Raw genomic sequence first — 15,305 nt, 5'->3', positions numbered from 1 at the left:
GGAGGGAGGCATCCAGAAGGAAGCCTAGGGCTATATCCTGGAGATGGGGTTTTACGGGGGCCACCCTGAGAATGAAACCCTGGAGGAGCAAGTCTGAGGGGGGGAAGGGGAAGAATTGCCCCTTCCTCATCATGTCCTGCTTTGGAATTTACCTTTGTTCCCTAGAGACACCTTTCCCAGGCCTGAGCAAGCCAGTGCTCTCTCCCCTCCATACCCCCCCGCACCCCCCCCAAAATCCATTCCAATCATGTACTGCTTCTGCAAACAGCTGGATGACTTGGTTAACACATTCCAACCGATGAGAACTGGTCTGAGGAGCCTTAAACCTTCCTTCCCAGGGGTGGCCTGGATAAAACTGCCTCCTCCGCCCCTTGGTGACAACTTGTTGTGGAGGTGAGGCAATGCTGGTTCAGGCTTTCAGGGCACTAGCACTGTTTTATTTCTGCCCTCTTTATTTCTTTCTGTCACATTGTCTGGGCATTTAACACACTTTCACTGGGTGCCTGCTTTGTGTCCAGCCCTGTGCTAGGTGATGCTGTGGACCAAGCAGTGGGTGACTGAGATAACCTTGGTACATGTCCTCAGGGGGCCCACAGTCCAGACAGAGACAGCCCAGGGCCAAGATGGGGGAGGCAGGGGCAGAGGAGTCAAGGCCAAGATAGGGGAAGCACAGGACACCATGGGAGTCCAGAATGGGTCCTAACCCATCCTAGAGCCTCAGGGAGGGCTTCTGAGAGGAGGAATCCTTTGAGATGAGTTCTGATGAGAATTCTGGGTTCCGGGAATTGAGGGTGTATTTTCAGGCTGGGAAAGCAAATTTAAAGATCCAGAGGCCTTTTATTTTTCTCATTTTTGACAACTTGTTATGTACGTGGGATTGTTGTAAACACTGGGGATAAGGCAGGAAGGAAAACAGAATCTCTGTGTTCATGGTGGTGGAGAGCACTTGAAGCCATTTTAGAAAACCTGAAAGTCAATCGGTGTGGCAGGATTGCAGGGAGCAAGGAGGAGTGTGCATCAGGCCAGACCTGAAGGGCTTTGAGGCAAAAATATGAGTTTGGACTTTGTCCCCAGGACAGTGGGGAGCCGTGAACCAGTTTCCAGCAACAGGGGTTGCCACCCTGAGAGGAAGGATGGGGCGTCGAGAGGATGTATGAGACACCACCAGAGGACGCTGCGGAAAAGTCCTTACAAGAAGGCCGCGGGGTAAAGTGGGGGGGCAGAAGAACAGGGGCGGTGAAGGGGCGGGGTTGCGATCGCCCAGGCAACACAGGCCACGCCAAACTATTGGCTGGTCTTCAATGCGTCATCCTCCTCCGCCCCGCAGCGTCCGCCTTCGGAACCCAGGGGGCGCGGCCCCAGCGAGAGGCTCAGCCCCGCCCGTCCGGAAAACGGGTTGGAGTGGCGAGTGCCAGCCACTCTTGCTCCGCGACGCGGTCCAAGCTAGTATAAAGAGATCGTAGCAATAATGACGATCTCGGAGCGAGGATAGTAACTGAATTGAAAGAAACAGCGTTGATATCCCCTCCACTCTAGAGACGTGGCCCCGCCTCCCAGCTAGTTGCAATCCTTTAAATGGTCCGCGGAGCAAAGGAGGGGAGGACCGGTGGGGCGTCTCCTGGCGACGGCCTGGTGGCCCCGCCCAACTAATCCGCGCCCCGCGGCGGGCAGCACTCCAGCCAATCGTGGCTCGCGGCTCGGCTCCCGGGCTGAGCTGGGTGGGCCTGAGGCCAGACTGAGAGGCCCCGGGGAGGTGAGCGAGGGCCCTACCCAGCACTGGAGGGTCGCAAAGCCGCGGGTGTTCCCGGAGGTGGTCATTGCGAACCTGGTAGCTGAGGTGAGGTATGGCTGCCTGGCTTGGGATCTGCCTTGGGTTGGGAGAGGTGGAGGCGCGCCTCCGAGAGTTGCGGAGGCGGGGTACTGGCGGGAGTAGGGGGCGCAGATTAAGGGGAGGGTTAGGGACCGGAGTTTCGAGATCCTGGACGGAAGGCGAAGTTTTGGTGGCAGGATCTTCAAGTGAAGGGAGTTTGAAGCTGGGACATGGGGTGTTTGGAGAAGCAAGAAAAGTAGAGAAGGAACTTTTGGGGTAGGAAATCTGAAGATTAGGACAATTCGGGCCTCCGGGACGGGTTGAATTCGGGGTTCTAGTGTTCAGGAAAAGGTGTGAGGGGTTGGGCTGGGATCCCAGGCATTTGGAGAAGCGCGAGAACTAGGGGCAAGGACTCTTGGTCTCCAAGACGCCGTATCGGAGAGGGGGTGCTGGGGAGAGTTCCCTGTCAGGTATTGGAGCCAGAGGGGGAGAATGGAGGTGAAGTCGAGAAGCGTTTGAAAGACGGGAGAACAGGGGAAGTTGACGGGAGAAGGTCTCAAAATTGAGATACCTAGTGTCCCGAACGGAGTGCGTCGTAGAGCATTTGTAAATCTTTGAGCATTATGTTGGGGTCTGGGTCTCTGAACCCGAGAGCAGTTTGAGGGGAAAATCCAGGACCTTCTGCGGTCCGAAGAAAAGCAGTTTCAGAGCCAGAGTCTGGAGTGGGGGAGGGGTGTTCCGGGCTTGGAGCTCAGACCCTCCGCCCTGGAGGCGGTGGAGGGCGGGGCTCGGCCGGCGCCCGGCCGCTGGGCGTCCGGGTTTGCTTCCCCCACGTACTGCAGGCCCCTCTGCGCATGCCCTGGGGGAGGGCGGGGAAGGTTAGTTCCTGCGGCGTGCGGAGCCCTCCGGGAATTGTAGTGCGTGCTCAACGTCAGTGCGTGTACCTGGCGGCTGTTGGCCCACATTTCCCAGAAGCCTCTGGGCCAAATTGGGGCGTGTCCGAATGCTGAAAGGAGACTCCGTAAAGGGGCGGGGCCTGTACAGGGCCGACGTCTGGTTGGATGGGCCGGTAGGGGCGGGGCTTGGCTTGAGTCGCGTTCTAGCAAGTTTTCCTGCGGGGCGACCCCTGGGAGAATCTGAAGGCACCCTCGAGGGCATGAGGGAGGCTCCTTCACTGTCATTGGGCGCGCTCCCAAGTCAGTTAGCGAGAGGGCATGGACAGAAACATCTTACCTGTGAAAGAAGAGTGTCCATAGATAGGTGCCCTTACAGGGCTCCAGGTGGCTGGAATATAGTAGGCACTCAAATAAAATATCGAATGAATAAATGGCAACTAACTCTTGTTCATTAAGTGTGTAATGTCACATTACTTCCCAAGATCACACAGCTGAGCAGTGTGAAAGGCAGAATTCAAACCCAGAATTCTCTGCTTTGAGGCCAGGTCTCTGTACTCAACCCCTGTCTTGTGTATGTCACATTTGAAGAAGGGTATTGTGGAAAGAACAGCTTTAAGATTTAGGGGGACTTGAGTTAGTATCCTCATCTTGCAGATGAGGAAGTTGAGTCTCAAGGAGGTAAATTCACTATTTGAGCCCACATGGGCAAGTTAAGTGGGATTCAAACCCAGCTGTTTAAGTCCAGATTTTGTTTTCTTTTTTTTTTTTTTTTGATGTGGATCATTTTTAAAGTCCTTACTGAATTTGTTACAATATTGCTTCTGTTTTATGGTTTTCTTTTTTTTTCTTTCTTTTTTTTGGCCGCGAGGCATGTGGGGTCTTAGCTCCCCAACCAGGGACCGAACCTGCACCCCCTGCATTGGAAGGCGAAGTCTTACCTACTGGACCGCCAGGGAAGCCCCCCAGATCTTGTTTTCTTTTCTTTTCTTTTTTTAATTAATTAATTTATTTTTGGCTGCGTTGAGTCTTCGTTGCTGTGTGCAGGCTTTCTCTAGTTGTGACAAGCAGGGGCTACTCTTTGTTGTGGTAAACGTTTCTCATTGCGGTGACTTCTCTTGTTGCGGAGCACAGGCTCTGGGCCCATGGGCTTCATTAGTTGTGGCACGCAGGCTCAGTAGTTGTGGCTCATGGGCTCTAGAGCGCAGCCTCAGTAGTTGTGGTGCACGGGCTTAGTTGCTCCGCGGCATGTGGGATCTTCCTGGACCAGGGCTCGAACCCGTGTCCCCTGCATTGGCAGGTGGATTCTTAACCACTGTGTCACGAGGGAAGTTCCAGATCTTGTTTTCTTAATCATATACATTTACTCTCCTCCTTAGCCTTGTGGGATTCATGCTATCTCCATTTTATAGATGCAGAAACTGAAGTTTGGATCATTACAAATCAACAACAACCATACAGGAGATTCAGGGTTTGAACTAGCCCTGGTGTGTCTAACTTGCCCCTCTTCTCTCCACAGGGCATCATGGTAGGAGGCTTGAAGAGGAAACACTCAGATCTGGAGGAGGAAGAGGAGGATGAGAAGTGGGACTGGGGTCCGGCAGGCCTGCGGAGCTACCAGCAAGCCCTGCTCCGTATCTCCCTAGACAAAGTCCAGCGAAGCTTGGGCCCCCGAGCACCCAGCCTTCGCAGGCATGTCCTCATCCACAATACCCTCCAGCAGCTCCAAGCTGCGCTTTGCCTGACTCCTGCACCTGCCCTGCCCCCAGAGCCCCTCTTCCTGGGCGAGGAGGACTTCTCCCTGTCGGCCACCATCGGCTCTATTCTCAGGGAGCTGGAGACCTCCATGGATGAGACTGAGCCCCCTCAGAATCCAGTGGCTCCCCCGGGCCCCCAGAATGAAGTGCTGCCCCAGCCCGATCCAGTCTTCTTAGAAGCTCTAAGCTCCCGGTACCTGGGGGACTCTGGCCTGGATGACTTCTTCCTGGACATTGACACATCTGCAGTGGAGAAGGAGCCTTCACTGGCCCCACCAGAGCCTCCTCACAACCTTTTCTGTGCCCCAGGGTCCTGGGAGTGGAATGAACTAGATCACATCATGGAAATCATTCTGGGATCCTAAAACTTTGATGGGGGGTGCCTCTTCCTCATCGCAGCCTTGGTGGGCTGAATCCCTGGATGCAACTCTGTGTGTGTGTGTGTGTGTGTGTGTGTGTGTGTGTGTGTGTGTGTTTTGATGGGGGCTCTAAGCAGTGGCTGTGGCCTCCTTCCCATTTCAGGGTTCCAAATTGTCTCGCATGTATGTGTGTGTCTGGTTATCGCAACCTTCTGTGAAGGTGGGTCTTCCTGAATTAATTTATCTGTTCCAAATGCCTTAATGAGACTCTGTTTCTGGGAGTCTGATTTCCCACTTCCACATTTGTTCTGCCTTTCCCTCCAGTTCCTACTCCCCTTGTGTCCACTGGGGCCTCAGGGAAGATAGTTTGGGCCTGTCAAAGGATGACAGGGATGTGCGCCTGATTGCTATGGAAACCCAGCCTCTGCCTCTTGCACCTCCAGGTAGTGGGAGGGGCTGGCCTCCTCCCCACAGGCTGAACCCCACCTCCTTCACAGGACCGCAATCCAAGCAGCCTCCTGATTCATGACCAGGCCGGACCACGTGCAATAGGGTGGAAACCAAACTGCTCCATGCCACATTATTTAAAAGAAAGGCGGGTTTTGTGGTGGTTTTTTGTTTCTGTTTTTGTTTTTTGATTGTTTGTAATGATTTTTTTTTTTTTTTTTTAATAAAAGTACTTTGGAAGGAGTGGTGTTGCCTAAAGTTTCTAAACTTCAGTGGGTTAGTGGGAGGGACCTGGTAATTTCCCTAGACTCCTGTACCCCTTCCCTGTCAAAGGTGGGGCAGGTATATTATTAAACATAACATTTATTGAATGCTTTTTAAGAGCACTGTTCTACCTACTTTATTTGAATTAAGTCATCTAATCCTCATGATTATACAGAAATAGATACTGTTACCACGTTTTACATAGGAGGAGCTTGCGGTTCAGAGAGGCCAAGTCACTTGCTCAGGGTCACACAGCCAGGAAGAATGAGGACCAAGGAGCTAGAACTCAAATTCAGTCTACCTCCAGAGCCTTCTTAACAATTGTATTTGTTGCTTCTTGGTAGATTTAGATTCCCCAGACACATGGGTGGACACAGGAGAGAGAAACTGGGTCACATGAATTACATGTCAAATGATAGAGCCCTCTGGCATGTAAAAGTCAGCCCTTTCGTTGCATGAAATGTGCTGGTGAGGCCCAGAGGAGAAAGAAAATGCCCAAAGACCCCCAGTACTAACAGCAGATCTTTCTAGAAAACTGTTGGCTAGGAAGCAGAGTAAAGTTAATGGTTCTAATGATTTATTTAAGAGGTGCAAGCCCAGGCTGGTGAGAGTGAGGGGAAAAAAAGGGAGGCCAGGGAAGATGTGTTGAGATACATTGCTGCAGGGACTTCCCTGGCGGTCCAGTGGTTAAGACTCCATGCTTCCAATGCAAGGGGTGCAGCCAAAAAAAAAGATATATTGCTGCACTGGCTAGGCCTCCACAAAGACCTTTGAAGACATGGCAGCAGGTAAGGTTACACAGCACTTAGGGACTTTTCTAGAAGGGTTGCAAGGAGGAACCGCACCTGGGTGTAATACACAGGGAAAGGAGGGGGATTTTGCCTTCGTTTTCTGGCTCAAAGCCAGATTCTCACCCTGAGAGGGGCATTGCATCTAAGTCTGAAAACAGCTGGGTAACTTAACAGGTGGGTGCCAATCCAGAGAAAGAGGAGGTGGTCAAGGGATCTCAAGAAGGTACATGGGGTCCACATTGAGATGTGGATGGCCAGTGGATCGTGTCTAACTTCTAGTTAAAACTTTTGGTGACTTCTCACACTCAGAATAAAACCCCAACCCCTGCAAGGCCTGACAATCTTGCTTCTAATTTCCCCAGTTTAATCTCCCATTCTCCCCTCCCTCGCAACTCCAGGTGGCCCCAGGGCTTTTGCACTTGCTGTTAACAGCACAGAGGACACTTCCTCCATAGTTTCACCAATCTAAATGTCCCCTTCTCAGAGAGGTCTTCCCTGCCCTTCCTAGTTCAACATGACCAGGTGCACCCCCAACCCAGCCCACTTCCCATTGTTTGATTTTCTTAGTAGCACCTATCCAACCTCAAGTTATTTATGACCTCTTTATGCTTAGGCTCCTGGTCTGTTGGAGAAATCTCTCAGAGAGAGGGGTCATGTTGTAGTGCATAGAACTATGCTTGGCACAGATAAGCACTCAAATTTTTGTTGCTGTTGTTGTTGAGAAGGCGAACTCCCAACTTTGCAATGGCCAAGCCTCCTTCCCACCTCTCTCAACTCATCTCCCCCACACCATTCTCTGCTCTTCTTCAAACACACCATGTCCCACCCTCAAGACCTGGAGTAACACCTACCTCACTGAGCGATCATGCCAAGTGTGTAACAGGGCGTCTGATGCACACCAAGTATTCCAATATTGCTCAAATTTACTGAGTGCCTACTGTGGACCTGGCATTCTTCCAGGCACATGAACAAAACAGAGTTCCCGCTCTCATAAAGCATCATGGTAGAAGGCTGAAAAATTCACGAGTGTGTACTGTTTACTGAAATAAACAGTAAAATGTAGTCTGTCCAGGGGTGATAACTGCTGTGGAGAGAAAGCAGGAGAGTGATGGGGGGGTGCTGCTGTATAGATGGGATGGCCAGAGAAGGCCTCACTGACAAGATGACATTTGAGAAAGACCCGAAGGAGGTGAGAAGTGAGCCATGTAAATCCGTGGGGAAACAATCCTGGTGGCAGGAACACAGTGCAAAGGCCCTGTGGTCAGAGCATGAGTGGAGTGTTTGAAGGACCATTTGGAGGTCTGTGTGGCTGGAGTAGAGGGAGCAAGGGGGAGAGTACTAGGAGATGAGATGAGAAAGAGTTGAGGGGGGTAAATCATGTAGAGTCTTGTGGGAGTCCCGTAGGGAGCATTTGAGCTTTACCCTGAACCCTGAGTGAGATGGAAGGCATGGGATGGCATTGAGCAGTGGAGGAAGGAGATCTGACTCACTTTTACATGGACTCTCTTTGCCCTGAAGATACGGGAGTGAAGAGCAATCATGGAGCTTGTTAGGACCACAGTGAGTCCAGAATGAGGAGCTCCCCAACTTTCAGATCATCACACTGAGGCTCAGAGAGGCCCAGCTCCGCCCGTCAAGAAACTGGCAAGATAAGTGGAAAGGCTGGCCCTGCAGAGGGAACCGGGTCCCTGAGGGCAGAGTCCGCGTTCCCCAAGCTGCCCTCCCCCCCGGCCCCGCGGTGGGGGATGGGCCTCGGCCACCTCGGTCCCTCCCACCTGCCCACTCTCCGCCCCGAGCTGGATGCCCGGGAGCCCCGCCGGCGCCTCCTCTCTCCCCAGGGGCCAGGTGGGGCGGCCGGCTGGGGGCGGGGCGCTCCCCCGAACCCCCCTCCCTCCCCAGCTGGCGGAGGCTCCGCCCCAGGGCTGCCTGGCCTGTGGCTTCGCTTCTGGTTTCATTTCCCAAGGCCCGGGCTCTCTCCTTTTCCCTCCCCCGAGCCTTTGAATTCCTGGCTCCTTTTCCACTTTCAGGTCTCAGGTCCAATGTCACCTCCTCAGGGAGACTCTCCCGGACCACCCTGGCTGCAGGCACCTCTCTCCCGGCCTCTCTATTACCCCGTCCTATTTGTATTCTCCAAGTCAACTGAACAGAAGCAGAAAGTATCTTCCTCATTTATTCATCTTCCAGGGTCTTCTCATCCCACTCGGAGTGAAAAACAAAGGTCCAAAGAGTGCTCTCAGCAGCGGTCCCCAACCTTTTTGGCACCAGGGACCGGTTTCGTGGAAGACAATTTTTCCACAGACGTGCGTGTGTGTGTGTAGGGATGGTTCAGGCGGTAATGCAAGCGATGGGGAGCGGCAGATGAAGCTTCTGTTGCTCGCCCTCCCGCCGCTCACCTCCTGCTGTGCGGCCTGGTCCCTAACAGGCGGGGGACTGGGACCGGTCCGCGGCCTGTAAGTTGGGGACCCCTGCTCTAAAGGGCCTGAAAACTTCTCTGACCTCTTCCCTGGCAGCAGAGACAGCACCTCTCAGCCCAGGGCCTTTGCACTGGCCCTTTCCTCTGGCTGGAACACTCTTCTTCCAGAGCTTTACTACCTCTCCCACTTCATCAAGTCTCTACTCGATGTCACCTCTCCGGAGACCCCTCCGCCACCACCAGCTGCCTGTCCAAACTGCACACCCTTTCATTACTCTCGTCCTGCTCTGCTTTTCCTTTTCACTTGTCACCTTCTAAGATACTAAGTAATTGCTTTATTAAGTTTATTATTGTCCACCTCCTCATATCAGGGATTTTTGTTTATAATTTTACTGCCATATCTTCAGTGCCTAGAACAGTGCCCGGCACACAATTTATTTGTTTTCGTATTTCTTTTTCCACCCCATCCATCCCCTCATCCATGAGAAGAGAGGCTCTGTGAGGCGATTCCAGAGCTGTAGCCCCATTGTCTACAACAGTGCCCACAACATAGTAGGTGCTCAATAAACACATGTTAATCAAACTCCTCAGACTCCTGTGAGCTCTTCTTCCCTTTATGACCTGGAAAGAGCCACTTGGAGACTCTGAGTCTCCTTTTTCCCAGGCCAAAAAGATAGGTTGCGAGGGAAATTATGTGAATTTGCCTAGCAGATTAGCATTTTACCCTCTCTTTATTATGAAAAATTTTAAGCACAGAGAAATGATAGAAAAAAAAAAAGTATGTCTTCTGAGCACTTGAATACCCTCCCACCTAGATTTAATTTTCAACATTTTAAGTTTCCTTTACCTGCAGATGTGTATGTACATTTTTTGCTGAACCATTGGAGAGTAAATTGCTGACATCTTGACATTCTACCCCTAATTAATTGCTCAGCAGACATCTCTTGAGAGTAAGGACACTTGCCTACAAACCACAATCCTTTTTCACATCTAAGAGAATTAAGAATTCCCTAATATCTAATATTCAGTCTATATTCAAATTTTCCCAGTTTTCTCAAGAATGTCTTTTATAGAAGTTTTTACGCCCAAATCAAAACCAGAATCTAATGCAGGTTCACATGCCTATTTGGCTGTAATAAAGAAATTATATAGTGTCTTTTATTCTGAAACTTCCTCCCCCTCAACCCCACCAATCCCTTCTTGTGATTTCTTGAAATTGAATTTTTGGTAGAACAACCCAGTTGTGCTGTAGATGTCCCATATTCTGTTTTTGTCTGATTGTGTTTGTGTTTAATTTTGTACATGCGAGTTCAACTCTTGCAGAAACCCTATTTGGCAGGTACTCTAGCTGAGTTTTTTTTTTTTTTAATCTCCTTGTATAATTATATATATATATATTTTAAATTTATTTATTTATTTATTTATGGCTGTGTTGGGTCTTCGTTTCTGTGCGAGGGCTTTCTCCAGTTGCGGCAAGCTGGGGCCACTCTTCATCGCGGTGCGCGGGCCTCTCACTATCGCGGCCTCTCTTGTTGCGGAGCACAGGCTCCAGACGCGCAGGCTCAGTAGTTGTGGCTCACGGGCCTAGTTGCTCCGCGGCATGTGGGATCTTCCCAGACCAGGGCTCGAACCTGTGTCCCCTGCATTGGCAGGCAGATTCTCAACCACTGCGCCACCAGGGAAGCCCTATATTTAAACTTTTTTTTTTTTTGTCTGTGCCCCACAGCATGCGGGATCTTAATTCCCTGACCAGGGATTGAACCCGTGCCCCCTGCAATGGAAGCGTGGAGTCTTAACCACTGGACCACCAGGGAAGTCCCTGTTTGTGTTTGTCACTCTCTGTTCCCTATATAAGCTGGAGGTTGGGTCTAGACACTTGATGAGACTCAGTTTATGAAATTTAACAGGGAGACTCCACAAGGAATGTTGTGTACTTCCTAACGCATCACATCAGGTGACACTGCTGTGGATACAAAGTTTCATTACATGGTTAAGGTGTTGAGCATCACACCTCCACAACATAAAAGGATATTTCCCCCTTTGCAGTTAGCAAGGAATCTGTGGGATGATTCCTTGGAAGCTGTCAAGATCCTGTTCCCCACTAAACTTTTACCCTAAGGGGTGAGCATCCATTGATAACGGTTGCCTGAATCAACCAGTCTAGTTAGCATTTTTTAAAATTAATTTATTTTTATTTTTGGCTGACTTGGGTCTTTGTTGATGCGCGCGGGCTTTTCTCTAGTTGCAGCTAGCGGGGGCTACTCTTTGTTGCGGTGCGCGGGCTTCTCATTGGGTGGCTTCTCTTGTTGCGGAGCACATGCTCTAGGCGCGCGGGCTTCAGTAGTTGTGGCACTCGGGCTCAGTAGTTGTGGCTCGCGGGCTTAGTTGCTCCACGGCACGTGGGATCTTCCCGGACCAGGGCTTGAACCCGTGTCCCCTGAATTGGCAGGCGGATTCTTAACCACTGTGCCACCAGGGAAGCCCTAGTTAGCATTTTTGATATCTTACTTTGGTCAGGAGTTTTATTCACAAACAGTTCTTCCCATAGAAGGAGTTAGCAAATGAGCTACTTGAAGAAGGTTAAGTCCCATTGTCGGTTTATCCGACAAGTATTAAACTCCTGCCTACTTGCGCCCCACCCTGAATGTCTCACTTGAACTAAGCACCTGTGCTATTACCACAACAGCTATTAATACTGAAAAAAAGGACACGTTACACACCACTCTGAGCATTTTGCAGGAATTGTTTTATTTAATCCTCAAAACAATCCTCTGAGCCAGACGCTATTTCTCTCATTTTAAAAGTGAGGAAACTGAGACCCTCCTAAGGGACTAAAGCACTTGCCCAAAGTCAAACAGCTACTTAGGGAATGGAGCCCAGGGTGGGATTCCAGTGGCATCCCACCCCCACCCTCCCACTCCAGCCTGTAACCACGATTGAATACAACTACCCAGCATTCCTGATATAGTGCTCTTATAGGTACTACCTTATTTTAATTTTCCTAACTCTCAAGAGGTAGGCAAGAAGACCCCCATTTAACAGACTTTGTAGGCTCAGAGACCAAGGTCACACACCGAGTGAGTGTGAGTCCGAATTTGAACCCAGGCCTAGCTAGCCTAGAGTGTAGACCCCTGTTGGGGCTGGGTGCGAAAGAAGCTCAGTTACTGGGTTTGGCAGGTGCGTGGACAGGTGTGAGGGGCCCGCACCTTAGGAGACAAAAGCCCCAACCCACCACTGTCCCACAGGGCAAAGAGCCACCCTACCTTCCCCCCTCCCCTCACGCAGCTGCCCGGACATGCGCCCTGAAGCCAACTTCCTCCCTCTTCGAACCTGCCCCCTACGGGCTCCGCCCATCACCGTCTAGGACCAATCCCTGGATGAAGGGCGGGGTTGCCACGGGAGTGGGCGGTAGCTAAGGGGAGTCAGTAGCCTGGAGTCGTGAGCCGGTGTCAGAACTGCGTCTCTCAACTCAGGCGCTGGTTGTTGAAGGGGACCGGGCGAGCAATGCTGCCGCCACCGCTTCCTGATTGGCTGCGGGTGGCTCCCTCTTCGTTCTGATTGGCAGCTGGTGAGCTGGGTATGTAAATGAAGGGAAGAGGCCTGGGAAAGAAGGGGTACTGGCCGCGGGGTCCTTTGGCAGGTTCGATCCCCGGGTCCGGCAGGTGCGCGCCAGGGCTGCCCGGGATCGAGACGCACGGGCCTCTCTGTGCCGCCCGCCCCGGCCAGGCCGGGTGAATCACGCCGCAGCCCGGGAAGGGGGCGGAGGCGCCGGCTCCCTGGCTCCGGCTGCGTGACTCACCCGCCCCCGCCGCCGCCGCTTCGGGAGGAGTAGCCTCCACTGCCTTCCGGAAGCGAGCGGAGGCCGAGAGGGCAGAACAGCTCTCCGGGGATCCCGGCACGCAAGGTCCCGGGTGGCAAGCAGGAAAGACCGCGTCCCGCGGGGCAGCGTAAAGGGTCCCGGGGTATGGGGAACCAGAATACCCGGGGGAAAGCCGGCCTAGTGCCGCTAGGGGGCGCCGGGACCTGGGGGGGGCGGAGTCGGGGGTGGGGGCTGAATTCCTGCGGTTCCGGATGCTCGGGTCTGCTGGGAAGGAGGCGAGGACCCAGTTTTGAGTAGTGTGAGGGGTCACTCTTAAAGTTCTGCTGGGCAAGGATCTGGGTACTGTACCTGCAGGCTGCCTGGCTTAAAAAAGCAGGTTGGCTCAGGGGCACCCACCCCGGGGAAAGTGTGTGTCCTCAGACTTCTCTCCGTGAACCCCGTGCCCATCAGGATTTTCCGGCAAGCTCTGTCCACTGTCTCCCAAATAAATCCTGAATTGACCAACTTCCTTCCATGTCCACTACCGCCTTATACTCCCAAGTCACCATCTTTGCCGACCCCAAAGAGTGCAGTAGCCTTCGAATGGATCTCAGGGCCACCCTCCCCGCCGCCCCCCCGCCCCTCTCCGTCCCCCCACCCCTTCCTCTTAGCGGCCAAGGGGATCTTCTGGAAACTTAATCAGTCCACAACACCACTCTCCCTGCTCAAAACCCTTCAATGACTTCCCACCACACTCACAATAAAAATCCAAGCTCCTTGCCTCTGCCTACTCTCGGACCCCCTCTTCCCCAGCACCCAGCCCCCAGCCCCTGTCTCTCTGTGCACTGACCACAGAGTCTTTTTTCAGTTCAAACTCATCCAGCCTCTAGGTCTTTCTTTGCCTTTGTTGTTCTTTATTCCCAGAATGCCTTCCCCCTGGTTCTTCCATGGCTGATTCCTTCTCATACTTGAGGGCTCATTTCAATTGTCACCTCCTCAGGGGAGCCTTCCTTGACCACTCTCCAGAAACTTTTAGTATCTTCCTAGCACCATCTGTACATTTCCTGTATTTGTCTATTTATCTATTGTCTGATAGTATTAGTAGACAATAAATATTTGATTAAACCATGTGAAACAATTGCTTTTGTGGGTAAAAAAAAAAAAGGTTGAATATTGGACATTTCACATGGTTCATTGCAGAAATAAATAATAATAGTTATTATTAATAGTACTTATTCACAGGAGTAATTGCTATGTACCAGGCACTGTTTTAAGTGCTTTTTGTATCTCATTTATTCCTTAAAACAACTCTAGGAAATAGATACAATTATCATTCATGTCTTAAAGTTTCCCTAAGAAAGCCTAGGCTCAGAGAGGTTAAGTGATTTGCCGAAGATCACACGGACAGCAGTGGTACGAACTTCACATTGGCTTCCCATAAGTGAATGACTCTTCCCTCCCCACAGATGATGCTGAGCAAGGGCCTGAAGCGAAAGCGGGAGGAGGAGGAGGAGGAGAAAGAAGCCCTGGCAGTCGACACCTGGTGGCTGGATCCTGGCCACCCAGCAGTGGCACAGGCACCCCCAGCCGTGGCCTCCAGTTCCCTCTTTGACCTTTCAGTGCTCAAGCTCCACCACAGCCTGCGGCAGAGTGAACCGGACCTGCGGCACCTGGTGCTGGTAGTGAACACACTGCGGCGAATTCAGGCGTCCATGGCACCCACAGCTGCCCTGCCACCTGTGCCCAGCCCGCCTACAGCCCCAGGCATAGCTGACAACCTGCTGGCCAGCTCTGATGCCGCCCTCTCAGCGTCCATGGCCAGCCTTCTGGAGGACCTCAGCCATATTGAGGGCCTGAGCCAGGCTCCCCAGCCCCTGGTAGATGAGGGGCCACCAGGCCGCCCCACTGGGGGAGCCCCACCCAGCTTGGGTGCCTTGGACCTGCTCGGCCCAGCCACTGGATGTCTGCTGGACGATGGGCTTGAGGGCCTGTTTGAGGACATTGACACATCCATGTATGACAGTGAACTTTGGGCACCAGCCTCTGAGGGCCACAAATCTAGCCCTGAGGATGGGCCAGGCAAGGAGGAAGCTCCAGAGCTGGACGAGGCCGAACTGGACTACCTCATGGATGTGCTGGTGGGCACACAGGCACTGGAGCGGCCACCAGGGCCAGGGCGCTGACTCCCCCCAGAGCTGGGATGTTGATCTGGTGTCCAAACTGAGCCTGGTGGCTGGACCAACTCTCCTTTGAAAGACACAGCTGGCTTCCCTAGAGAGGGACTTTGGAGAGAAAGAATCCAGTCCTGGGCAACTTCACCTCCATCCTCTGGTCTCTGGCTGATGGGGGGAGTCTGGAATTGGCCCTTGTGATGAAATGACAGGGCCTAGTGGCTGGAATGTGATTGGGCCAGGCCCAGTGCTGAATCCCTGGAGGCACAGCTTGGTATACTCTTTCCCTGATGTGGGAAAAGACCCCAACCGGTTTTTTTGAGATTAAAGCCAGTCGTGGGAAGTCTCAAGTCTGTGTATTGCTTTATTTCTGGGCTAAGGCGAGGGTGATAAAATAACCTCTAACATTTATTGAGCCGTGGACACCCAGCACAGTTCTAAGTACTTGACATGTGTTAACTGATTTAATCCTCATAACAAGATGGGCATATTATTAGCCCCATTTTACAGTTGAGAAAACTGAGGCTCCAAGAAGTCATCACTTGAGGAGATAGGTTTCAAACTTTACTGCTTTTTGGTCTGAGAAGCAGACCAGTTAGGT

The 15,305-nt window shown here is 52.1% G+C and overlaps 2 protein-coding genes across 4 annotated transcripts; both read left to right on the top strand.

The window, feature by feature from the left end:
* Positions 1-1,656: 1,656 nt before the first annotated feature.
* SERTAD3 (SERTA domain containing 3) lies at positions 1,657-5,480 on the top strand. 2 transcript variants are annotated; one of them, XM_061173356.1, is made up of 2 exons: positions 1,657-1,837; positions 4,223-5,480. In XM_061173356.1, the coding sequence occupies exon 2, from the start codon at positions 4,229-4,231 to the stop codon at positions 4,823-4,825; it is 597 nt and encodes a 198-aa protein (XP_061029339.1). In that variant the 5' UTR covers positions 1,657-1,837; positions 4,223-4,228; the 3' UTR covers positions 4,826-5,480. The 2 variants fall into 2 exon arrangements, with proteins under 2 accessions (XP_061029339.1, XP_061029338.1); XM_061173355.1 differs by having other exon boundaries at positions 1,657-1,842.
* Positions 5,481-12,174: 6,694 nt separating this feature from the next.
* Positions 12,175-15,047, top strand: SERTAD1 (SERTA domain containing 1). 2 transcript variants are annotated; one of them, XM_061173244.1, is made up of 2 exons: positions 12,175-12,311; positions 14,000-15,047. In XM_061173244.1, the coding sequence occupies exon 2, from the start codon at positions 14,000-14,002 to the stop codon at positions 14,714-14,716; it is 717 nt and encodes a 238-aa protein (XP_061029227.1). In that variant the 5' UTR covers positions 12,175-12,311; the 3' UTR covers positions 14,717-15,047. The 2 variants fall into 2 exon arrangements, with proteins under 2 accessions (XP_061029227.1, XP_061029228.1); XM_061173245.1 differs by lacking the exon at positions 12,175-12,311 and adding an exon at positions 12,576-12,696.
* Positions 15,048-15,305: the final 258 nt, after the last annotated feature.

Source organism: Eubalaena glacialis, chromosome 18 (genome assembly GCF_028564815.1).
Source record: "Eubalaena glacialis isolate mEubGla1 chromosome 18, mEubGla1.1.hap2.+ XY, whole genome shotgun sequence".
NCBI lineage: Eukaryota > Metazoa > Chordata > Mammalia > Artiodactyla > Balaenidae > Eubalaena > Eubalaena glacialis.
The sequence above is the reverse complement of the archived record's forward strand: the minus strand, read 5'-3'. Positions and strand labels throughout refer to the sequence as shown.